The sequence below is a fragment of the Biomphalaria glabrata genome, chromosome 2 (genome assembly GCF_947242115.1).
Source record: "Biomphalaria glabrata chromosome 2, xgBioGlab47.1, whole genome shotgun sequence".
Taxonomy (NCBI): Eukaryota; Metazoa; Mollusca; class Gastropoda; family Planorbidae; genus Biomphalaria; species Biomphalaria glabrata.
The window spans coordinates 59,980,063-59,992,719 of NC_074712.1; the positions used below are offsets into that span (position 1 = coordinate 59,980,063).

At 38.1% G+C, this 12,657-nt stretch overlaps 2 protein-coding genes across 2 annotated transcripts in view; one reads left to right on the plus strand and one right to left on the minus strand.

Moving 5' to 3' along the window:
• The window catches only part of LOC106062946 (rhodopsin-like), a 171,802-nt gene that overhangs the window by 13,207 nt on the left and 145,938 nt on the right, over nucleotides 1-12,657 (plus strand). The gene's annotated exons all lie outside the window — the stretch shown is intronic.
• Nucleotides 10,450-11,502, minus strand: LOC106061950 (platelet-activating factor receptor-like). The gene has a single exon (XM_013220227.2). It carries the CDS (start codon nucleotides 11,500-11,502, stop codon nucleotides 10,450-10,452), a length of 1,053 nt encoding a protein of 350 aa, XP_013075681.2.

Consider the following 12,657-nt stretch of genomic DNA (forward strand, 5'->3'; position numbering starts at 1 on the left):
AATAGTTGGATGGCTAGATGTCGCGTGGAGAGGGTCGTGCTGATAACTGATCTACAGTGAAACAATAGACCCACCATGTGTTACCGATCGGAGACCTTGATGGAAATTGAATACTGTCATGATAGATTTTTCCTTTTCTTAATCAATATGTTGTATGTAAGTATATTGTGACATTGGTTGTGTGATTGTAATTTGATGGTGAGGTTGCTCGTGCGTTGCTATGATTGTGATGTGATTGTAATGTTGGTCGTGTGTTGCTATTATTGTGGTGTGATTGTAATGTTGGTCGTGTGTTGCTATGATTGTGATGTGATTGTAATGTTGGTCGTGTGTTGCTATGATTGTGATGTGATTGTAATGTTTGGTCGTATTTTGCTATGATTGTGATGTGATTGTTAGGCTGTGATTGATATTGAAATGTTTTCTTCTTTGAAAGCCACATCAAGTGTTACACACTCTTTGATAGTTCATCGGTTTATTGTCTGTTATTATTAGGAATTGCAGACGTCACTTTAATAGAGAAGATAATTACATCCGATGCGTATACATTTGTCAATCTAGTCATGCATGGTAATTACAAACTTCAAATCTGCTAAGTCCTTGTTTTTTCTAGTTGATTCAACCCATTACATTCTTTTATGACACAAGGCGCGCTTGTCCTACCTGATTGAATAATGTGCTTTTCTCTCTGTGTCTTTGTTTCTTTTGTGCCAAGCCAAGCTCAAGTCTACTTAGCCTCTTAGCTCTCGACCAGGCTTCCCACAAATGACTATTGTTATTGTATATGTGCTAAATGTCTTGAATACCATTCGTAATGCACCTTACACTGAGACACAGTGCTGAGACGTCGTCACTTACAGGAATCCGGTGTTTTCAAGTGTTACCCATAATCCCTTCAGAGGAACTCTCCTTCGCATAGAAACCCTGCTCTCAACATGGCCAAGCAACAGTTAAGTGCTTCCGGCGGGTGTCTTATACAGATAAGTCAAACGGAGGTAACTCTCAAATAAAATTTAACTCTTTCTCTCCGTAATTATTTACCACATTCTGATGGAATCAACGTTGGTATCGTCAGTTAGGAGAGAAAGAGTTAATAACACTGGCGAAAGGCCAACAGTATAAGTTAGTCGACGCTGATAGCGAATGACGAACAAGAAGAGGTTTACTAATGAAGAAGGGAACAATCGAATGTCGTCAAGCTAAATCTCTATATAAAAACTGCTTCTATATAAAGCCGTCAAAAGTAGTCTGATTACATTTCTCTATTCTTCCCCTCTATTTCTTCCTATAACTTTCCCCTTTTGATGAAACGAATTACTTTTCAAGCCAAATCCTAATCGTGCTATAATAACTCATAATAATAATAATTATTATTATCATCCTTATTGTCAGTGAGGAAATTTGTCTTACAATTTGTGCATTACACCAAACAAAACATTGTAACTAATAAAACATGTACATTCATACCTGACTCACTCATAATTTACATGTGAAAAAGTTTATATCAAATTGTTTCTATTTAATGATTTGATTGCCAGGGGAACAAAAGAGTTTGCTATCGGTGTCTTGTATCTCCTTTGTGCTGATAAAATCACAAAATCCTGACCCAATGGGTATTCTTTTATTTCTAGAATCTTTTTAGCTTTTTTATGGATGTTAGTCTCAAACAGCTACCCAACTGGGGTTTGTTTTTTTGCCAATGACTTTACCAGCAGCATTTAGGATTCTATGGAATTTATTATATTTTTGATGCTCAAATTGCCATACCAGGCAGTCATATTAAAACTTAAAACTTAAAATTATGCAGATGTGACCGTGATAAAACATTGCCAAGGCCTTTTCACTAACATTAAACGAAGACTCTTTTCTCAGTAATCGCATTCTTTGCTGCCCTTTTTTTGCTGATATAATCAGTATTTGCAGTAAAATTTAGTTTATTGTCTAGGTTAGTACCAAGGTATTTAAAATTTTGCACTATTTCAATAGTCTCTCCAGCTACAGAAACAATATCATTTTCCTTCTTTTCCCTACGAAAATTGATTATCATTTCTTTTTTTTTTAACATTTAAGAATAAAAAACTATTTTTACAGTATTTTTCAATGTGTTCTATTTCTCTGATGTATAGAGATGCGCTTTTGCGTTTAGACACTTTCAGAGTTACGAAGTTAGTAAAGGCAAGACTTTCTTAGCGTTAAAATCGTTTACGCTAGACAGACGACAGACCTCAGAATGTAATTCGCTTTAACTGACATTGACATTGAAGAGAACACATTGCAGAAGTCCGCTTCGGAACGAGACAAGAGGTTTATTACTAAAGCCGCGGGATACACATTTAAGACCCCCAAAAAAATCCACTACCGAGGACGATCTAAATCGACCACCGCGCGGATAATTTTGTCTGCTCTGGATGTGGCAAAGTATTTAGGTCGCAGCTGGGGCTGCGTAGACACGGGAAATACTGGAAATACTGGATTCCTCATTATTTTTCAGACTCGAAGACAAGCTTTATTATTAATTATTTAAATTCAAGTTGTTAAATTGTTAATGATGGAGTGTGTGGACAAACAAGCAACGTTAGTTTGTGATCATACAAACACAACCAAACATATCTTTTTGCTTAAACAGCAGGTTCAGACCAAAAAATTTAGGATTCAAGATTTATTTTTTTGACTGTAACGTTTACAATATCATAGATTCCTTTTATCTTATCTTATATAATGCAGACGTTACTTCAAAAAAGAAGATGATTACGTCCTACGCGTCATGCATTCAGTCATGCATATTAACCAATGACCTCAATTAAGCCAAGTCACTGGTTTCCCTTTCTAGCTCAGGCAACCCATTCCATGCTCTAATAGCACTAAGGAAGAAAGAGTATTTGTACAAATCTGTCCTAGCATATGTGACGAGGAATGTGCCTTTATCTTTGTGTCTTTCAGAGTATTTTATTAAATTTTGTTTTTGTATTTGAAGATTATGGTTCAGTGTTTTATGTATAGCTGCCACTTTACTTTTGAGTCTTCTCTCCAGAAGGCTTTCTAAATTTAGTGATTTTTCCAAAGGCGTTACTCTTTATAGAAGTAGATACCTGACAGAAGAGTCCATTTACTAAATTTAAAAGTCTGTGGGCGCGTTCAGAAGTTGCAAGAATTAAGTAGTTCAAATCTATACAAAAATAAGAATCACAATTTATTTCTATTGGCATTTCGTAAACTTGAAATACTTCAAAGAAAATGTCATACATTCCATTTTATAAACATGCAAGACGCAAACCAAAGTCTTGTCGCGTGAACTTCTGATCTCTTTCTTGATCTTCGGAATCGAACACAAAAGCTTATTATTATTATCGTTATTGTTATAATGTATTATTTTACATTTGCATGGAATTTCAAATTCCGATTTAGTTTGAGATTGGACTCCTGATGAGTTGCGACATCAAAGGAATCTTCTCCGAGAAGAACTCCACATCTACATGTCCTTAAATGGGATTGGACGAAGAGCGTGCTGGCCATTCTCAATGAAGCCTGGAGACACGGGTGTAGAAATCAGCATGATCCTTACATCTACATTCTATCGAGTTGTATGGAGAAACATGAACATTAAATATTGACATTGATGTACCAGTATCTCACAAAGCTGGAAAGTTGTGACTAGTTGAACAAGCAGTGGCGTAGCTAGCCGTGTGCGATTGGTGCGGGCCGCACAGGGCATCATACACCCTAGCTGCGCCATGGTGAACAAGTTTTTAAATCCATCCCTATGTTACATTAACCCTCTATGAAGGGTGATTAATTCGCTTTCAAAAAGTAATGCAGACTTAATTAAGAAAAAAAAAAAAAGAAACCATATTTATCCCTAACTCGACAAAAATAACGGTTACGCCCATGTATAGGCCTATATCTACAAATAGTATAGAAAAAAAATCTAGTTTGGTGCTATAGATCTAGACTAGGAAAAAGTAAAAGACAGTAGTCTAGAGTATATTACTGGATATATAGTAATTATATTCTGTTTTGAAAAATTGCAAGAATATATCATACGTATGTATATTATCACTATGTTAATGTCATTTTTATTAGGTCTGACTCGAGAAATATTTTTCAACAATCCAAAATGAGCTTATTTGTTTCCCATTAAGTGGCAGAGAACTAAAAATAGCTCCTCATTTCAGTAATAAGAATCTGTATATAATTCTCTACGTCGACCAACCATGCAGGACACCACGCACGCACGCCGACTCTCTAGCCCTCCTCCCGCCCGCACCCACGCCTTCCTAGCTCTCCAGGCATGCGCACACAGTCGTTTGTTTAACCCCCTCACCCCCCCCCCCCCATTTGTAGAACTGCGTTTTTCAGGCAGTGTTCACCCGTCACTAAATAGCGGAGCATGCTACTCCGCGGGCAAGCTAGTTATAATAATAATAATAACAACAATATAAACTTTGATGAGTGACCAGGAGTTGAAATTGTAATAATTACATTGCGGACACAACTTTTAGAAGGGTAAATGTTTGCCGTTTCTTGAAAATTCTTTCCACCTTCTGGTCAGGCGAATTAACTTCGTTAAATGCTCTATAGCGAGAGACCTAGAGCTCGTTTTGTCTCTGCCCCTGTCAAGAAAAGACACGCACCCACGCGTTATTTTCTCTCTCTTTCTTTTTTTCTCTCTCTTTCATACACAGACTTTCTCTTTCTCTCTCTCTCTCTCTCTCTCTCTCTCTTTCTCTCTCTCTCATACACACACACATTTTATTTGCCTTTTTCAGCTCTTTCCTTTATAGCATTTAGTTGTCCGTAGATCGAGCGAGTGTATGTGTTTGAGAATGTGCGTGTGTGTGTGAATATATGTGAACATGTGTGTGTACAGACGGATATCGTTTGATTATGTGTGTGCGCATGCGTTAGCGCAGACGTGAGATTTCCATGAAACTGCTGACCATTAAAAACATTTCCTGTGGCGTTTTTCCAAGCGAAAATTGACGTTTACAAGTTTAGCACTGGCAACCATCTTGTCCAATTTCCTCGGTAGGTTAATACGGCAAAGTAGATGATGGTGAAATTACTAAAGTTTACGTTATGTGGTTAAATTAATGATGATAATTGAGATATATCAGCTTTATCTATGGATGATCTTTTGTCTTTTAATAAAGAATTTTTGTAGCTTTCTTTTTAAATGCTTTAAGAGCACAAATAGCTAATTTTATTTTTTTAAAATTATAATTCAATAGTATACTGCGTATGAGGCGCTGTGTCTAATTGGTAAAGCGCTTGGCAAATCGCAAATCGAGAGGTTTCGGGTTCGAATCTCAGATAAGACTGGATTTTGAATTTCGGGATTTTTAGGTCCCCCCTGACTCCACACAACCCTACTTGACATTCACTGCAGCAAGAGGTAAAGAAGTTTGGTCATTGTGCTGACCACATTACAGCCTTGTTAACCTTCGGACATAGATATTTATGACATGTAGATCATCTGTTCTATGCTTTACTTGTCACTACTGTTTTCATTAGACACGTCAATGAGTTTATTTTAATTAGTTTTCAAAAAAGTAATCATATCAAGAAGGCTAATTCTAGAGTCGATCACAAACGGAGAATCGATTCCTTCGTTCTTTAACACTACCCCACCGGGCCCCACCCCAACCTTTCAACTTTTTTGCGTTGATAGAACCAGACACTGGCAGTGTAATGTCTGATATCTGAGTAACAGTGATTGAACATGGCCAAGAAAGGAAGCTAAATGACCAGGGAGACGCCGTGTTGTACTAAAGCCGGGTCGTCCCTAGTAACTAGATCTAGTAGCTCTTGTGTGCAATTCAGCGTAAAGGGAGATTACAGGAGGTGCTAGTTGTCTGTTGTTTATTTATCTCCCTTTCACTCGGCCATTCACTCAGTCATTCACTCAGTCATTCACCATCTCGTCTCCTAGTTTTTCTCTATTTCAATTTAATTCTTTTTTTTTTTTTATCCACTTATTTTTTTTTATAATTGAACTTTCTCCATTTTTTAAGCTATTTCCATTTTCCATTTAGTCTCTTTCTAATAACAATTATCTTTCTTTCTGTCTGTCTGTCTGTCTGTCTGTCTATCTATCTATCTATCTATCTATCTATCTATCTATCTATCTATCTATCTATCTATCTATCTATCTATCTATAAAGGGTTGTTGCTTGGTCAGGTGCTAAGTGTCTATCTGTCCTCATGTCTGTCTATTCTATTCTTTTCTATTTTTGTTGCTTGGTCAGGTGCTAAATGTCTGTCTGTCCGCCTGTCTGTCTATTCTATTCTATTCTATTCTATTCCATTCTATTCCATTCTATTCCATTCTATTCCATTCTATTCCATTCTATTCTATCCATCCATCCATCCATCCATCCATCCATCTATCTATCTATCTATCTATCTATCTATCTATCTATCTATCTATCTATCTATCTATCTATCTATCTATCTATCTTATCTATCTATCTATCTATCTATCTATCTATCTATCTATCTATTAGTAAATTACTATTGTTTGAAAGGGTTGTAGCTTGGTTTCTCTAGACTGTCTTCTTGAAAGTCCCTAGTTTGAATCCTATATCTACCGCCATCCCTTCCTTTCTTGGGCCAAGGATGTAATCATCTTTCATTCTAAAGAAAGATCCGGAACGTTTTAGAATCTTTCAATATAAAAACAACAAACTACCCTCAACCGTGAAATCATATCTCTTTAAAATGGATGCATACAAACGTCAACTAAAATCATGAACTTAAAACGAACTACACATATCAGCTCATAGTTTTGGATTCACTGCTAGACACTGAACTATACAAATAAGTGTTTGATTCACTACTAAACACTGAACTATACAAATAAGTGTTTGATTCCCTGCTAGACACTGAACTATACAAATAAGTGTTTGATTCCCTGCTAGACACTGAACTATACAAATAAGTGTTGGATTCCCTGCTAGACATTTACATTCACTGCTATTTTCTATCTATCTATCTATCTATCTATCTATCTATCTATCTATCTATCTATCTATCTATCTATCTATCTATCTATCTATCTATCTGTCCGCCTGTCTATCTGTCCGCCTGTCTATCAAGTTATCTTTCTGTGATCTCTTCTATTCCTAGACTCGTGTACTGTTGGTGTCCATCATATACTTGTGTCTTGAGAAATGTTTGTTGTGTCACATGACAATCATGTGACTTTGTTTATCTAGCAAATAGAGCGCGTGATGTGTCTGCACGTACTTCCGTCGTATATCGGCTAATCAATCAATCGTTTCATCGATGGTTCTATCGGTTTGGCTGAATCTTAGATTACAAAGGCGGAGACGAAATGATAGAAAGAGAAAGAGTACCAAAACCACCTAGATTTAAATTAAAGAGTGTTGATTGAAGAGTGTGAAATAGGTATAGATAATGCTGTGAATCTAGTTCAGCTCTAGCTTGAAATCCCACAAAGGAAAGAGGAAGAGGGGCGGCCCAGGAATACATGGCTCCACGATTTGGAAGCAAATGGGCAAGCAAATGGGCAAGACGTGGGACAGTTTTTTGAAGTAACGTCTGTATCATATAAGATAAGATAGATCAGAAACCAAGTTTCTTTGTGTTTTCTTCTCTCTTTTAAGTACCGACACAAGCAATGACTTAAGTTAAATTGACATGTATCATCATCATCATCAAACTCCATTAGAGTGAGAGCTTGGCAGGCTCAAATCCTCGGTCTTACGTAGTGTATACATGTCTCTATTTCAGTTTATATAATGTGCTTACCAGTCCTGCCGATACGGAGACATATACATCCATATTACTGTTATAATTCTGGTTGTTGTTTTTTACATCCATTTTCGTATTCCGATCCTACTATTTAGAAATGGCTTTTTTTTTCTTTCTTTTATATTTAATTCTTTCTTAATATTTCTCTTTTTTTGTTTTGGGTGGTTTTGGGGGGGGGGGGGGGGCGAACATTGTCGATTTGTCTTCTTTTTCTTTATTTCTGGTATGTATGTGTATGACACGTTGGCTCGGACAAGACACCCGCATGCCAGATGGAAGACATCCTAGGGACAGCGTTCAATGCCGAACTTGGGGAGGGAATCAGAACTAAGAGACTCCCAAGACTAACGTGTAAATAGATGTTTGCAAGCGAAATCTAAAGGCATCAATAGTAGTAGGTAGGAGGCAATGGCGCAGGAATGGACAGCATTGAGACAGTGCGTGCAGGCACGAACCTCGCCAGGAGTATTGTCTTCGGCACTGTGTGCACAATTTGAACTTGGGCCGAGAAAGACAAAAGGGAGAAAAAACATGTACAAAAATCTGCCCATAGAGACAAACAGGCAGACAGTTTGAGCTGATATATATATATATATATATATATATATAGGCGCGGTGGCTGAGCGGTAAAGCGCTTGACTACCGAACCGGGGTCCGGGGTTCGAATCCTGGTGAAGACTGGGATTTTTAACTTCAGGATCTTCGGGCGCCTCTGAGTCTAGCTCTAATGTGTACCTGACGTTAGTTGGGGAAAAGGGTTAGGAAAAGGCGATTGGTCGTTGTGCTGGCCACATGACACCCTCGTTAACCGTAGGCCACAGAAACAAGATGACCTTTACATCATCTGCCCTATAGACCACAAGGTCTGAAAGGGTAACTTTACTTTATATATATATATAATTTATAATTTGAAATTAACATGTAAAGATAACACAGCCTCTTTTAGACAAAAATATTCCGGGCAATTGATTTTAAACACACTTACGTCACTATCGTCTGCATCAGTCCATCCATGTCACGTAAACGTTGAATAAATATTAACAGCGATCTGATCAAATTTGATCTTCTGGGGGCCTCGGAATTCTACACCTTGATCGTCGCCCCTGAGCCAACAGTTTTAATGGACTTCTCAGGTGGTGAAATGTGATTTTAATTGTTTGGCTGCACGGAATCGGGAAGAGAGATGCGTTAGGTTTTTTTTTTAGATAATTAACCTCGGTATTATATAGGAGGGCCCATATAATGTTATTATCTCGGGACATCGCAGGACGTAATGTAACTAATTGTTATTGCGTGTTGAATGACACTGGTATTAGGTTGTGAGCACTGATATTACAGAGATCCCTCCCCCCCCCCTTTTCTGTCCACATTGATTGGCTTGTACACGAATTAATAAATATAGAGTATGTCTATGAATAATGTTCCGCCAGATACTATTGGAGATATCATGATAAATTTATTTTCAATTCGTAAAAAATGTCAAACTAAAACTTTATGACCTTATTCCGACCAACCGCCTTAACTTTTACCCAACTAATGCCAAGTACCCATTAGAGCTGGGTGGACTCAGCGGCGCCTTCGACATTGAGGTCACGGACTCAGAGACGCCCAAAGATTATTAAAATTAAAAATCGCAGTCTTCACCAGGATATGAACACGGGACCCCGATTCGGAAGTCTAGCGCTTTACCGCTCAACAACAGCACCTCTGATATGAAATATATTACAATTGAGCATTCTCTTTGTTTTTATTCCTCTTCTTATTTTGCTAACTCTGTATGGGTTCCGACGGAATCAGGGTAGACACACATTTCGAAAACGGTTATAAAAAGTTCCGTAGAAATTTGATAGTTTATGTATCTCTTTAGGGAAAACAATTAAAAGGTAATTGGACACACAGTAAAAACTCTGTTAGACCGTAAATTTTTTTTTTCAAATTTAAATATCTTAAAATAAATTTTCGCATGTCTTTTTATATGGGGGAGGGGGCGGTGATTGAGTGGTTAAGTGCTTAGCTTCCGAACCTGGGGTCCTGGGTTCAAATCTCGGTGAAGACTGGGATTTTGAATTTCGGGATCTTTAGGGCACACCAACTCTAATTGGTATTTGACTTAAGTTGGGGAAAGTAAATGCAGTTGGTCGTTGCGCTGACCACATGACACCCTGCTAGTTAACCGTTGGCAATGGAAACTTAATATCATCTGCTCCATAGATCGCAAAGTCTGAAAGAGAAACTTTACTTTTACTTTTTATTTGGAACAAAGCTTTTTGCGGGAATTCCCGTACACAACTCACATGTTTATTTGTATTCAGTAAAGATTTCAATGAATAAATCAACGTACAAGAATATTCTGCGCACAGTCTCGTGTAGAAGTTATTAGCATAAGTGTTTCTAGACGAACTTTATTGTGCAAATCACACTGAAAAATTTTCTTTCAATATTGGAGCATTACAAGACATAAATAGAATGAAGATGATATTCAAAAATGAGAAATCGTTTTTGAAACAAACTTTTTATAAAGAATTTGTTTGTCGTAGATTACAAATTTAGGCATACCCGATTACATATTGAACTAAAAAAACTATCCATTTTCTCTTTCTTATTAGTCTTCAAATAATGCATTATAGATTCCATCTATTTTAGCATTTCCTGCGTTCAGACGGAAATTATAACACCTTATTTTTTCTGACACGACCTGGGCACATAGAAACATCTCGTGTAGATCTCGCGATATTTGGAGCTCATGGTCAGGTAGACGAAGATGTTGACGGACGCGCTGATGGCAAGGAAGGGCTCGCTAATGCCGTTCAGGGTCAAGAAGAGGTCAAAATAATCGCCGTAGACGGACACGCGGTAGTCAAAGGTCATAAAGAGAAGGACGATAACGTCGGGAGTGAAGGAAATGATGAAGACTACGGAGAGGAGAGTGACCATTTTGATGACCTTCTGATCTCTGGACGTGACCTTCTTGGACTTGTCTTGCCCGGCCATCTCCTTGCGCCATTTTCCTTTAATCCTCAAGCTGACCACCAGGATTAAAGTGCAGATAAACACCCACGCGAACGTGATGATGGTCAAGGTGAAAGAGATGGCCGAGGAAATGGCATCAATCTGCGCCGAGTTCTCGTGATACACGAATACGATCATGGTTCGGTTCTTCTTGCTGTCCCACTGAGCTTGGTAGCTGGTGGACACGTACGCCGGAGAGATAGCCAGCGCCATGACCACGTGGATCAGCACCAAGATGGCGACGGTGCGCCTGGGCGTGATGATGTCCTTGACCTTGAGGGGCAGCGCGATGCAGATGCATCTCTCCAGCATGATGAAGGCGGTGATCCAGTTGCCGACTCTCTTGAAGTAGAACTGAGGCCAACCCAAGGTCAGCATCTTCATCTCGACGATGTTGAAGCTCTGGTCGGCGTACTGCCAGAAGGGATAGTAGCAGATGCTTAAGAAGAGAGTCAGAAGAAGGAAGCAGAAGTCGGAGATGGACAGACCCAGGAGGCTGATGTTGACTGAATCCTGCGGCCCCATTTTGAAGAAGACGACAATGTTGACGACGTTGGCGACGATGCCGAAAACAGAGATGACGGTGTAGATGACGACGAAATCTACAAGTGTGAGTATTTCAATAGATCCAGGTGGAAAGTAACTTCTGTAGGTAGAAACATTAACACCTGTATGCCATGTTACCGATGAGTTCGTTGTCAAGTTCAATTCATTGACCATTTTCGTTGTCTCAGAAGTAATGCTGCAATGAAATTGCCTTTTAAGTAAAACATCTATTTCTACAAAGCTTAAAACAGCTCACTCGCCTGTCTGTCCTTCTGTCTGTCTGTCCTTCTGTCTGTCTGTCTGTCCTTCTGTCTGTCTGTCCTTCTGTCTGTCTGTCCTTCTGTCTGTCTGTCTGTCCTTCTGTCTGTCTGTCCTTCTGTCTGTCTGTCTGTCCTTCTGTCTGTCTGAGCGGTACTAATTGTTTTACACGTTATTTCTCCCACACCCTATCTCGGATCAAGTAGAACATTTTGCACAAGTTTTCATTCTCCCTAACAAAACATGACTCAATGAAAAATATACCAATTCATTAATTAATTAATTAGGAGTAATTTTGTCATGATAAAGGAAAATATATCTTACAATATTAAGATAAGGTTGCTGTAAATTTGCAGTTCTTTCACTTATGTTTTCTTTGTTTGTTTTTAAGAATTTTTGTTTATATTTTGCTTGTTTTCGTTTCTAGTTTAAACTAACGCAAAGGGGTAAAAAAAAAAAACAAAGGCAAACCTTTTAGATTATTTTGTAATCAAAGATTAATAATCCCACAGTCAGTTGATGGGAGCTATACGATTTCCCCTTTGATACATGATTAATTAACGAAGAAGTCTTTCTGTGGTAAATCATAAAACAGTGTGTTTTGTAGTTGGTCAATTGAAAGTGATAGTGGAGACTTCCGTCTGGGCAGCAGGAAGAGAACAGAGAATTGTGGGAATTTCAAAGAGATGAAACATGGCGCTCTATATATTTGTAATGTATCAAAGTGTTGGCTAGGGAATGAACTTGAATGTAGTAATCACATGTCAACATGCTGAAATAAATAATCTTAATATGTGAAAGTCCAAGCTCAAATTACAATAAGTCAACTTTTAAGAAACAAGGGCCCAATGGATTTAGATAAAACCAAATATAGAATAATCTTTGTGCAAATATGTCAGAACTAAACCATTTATAAGTAAACGCCAATGGTAACATAGTATTCTGCTATTGTTCTCTTGGGCACACTCCATAGTCTCTCTGTGAGCTGACCTTAGTGCAAGTATCGACTAAAAGGTGGCCATACTTTGTCATCATTGTTTTTACAAGAACTAAAAAAATTAATGACTTCAT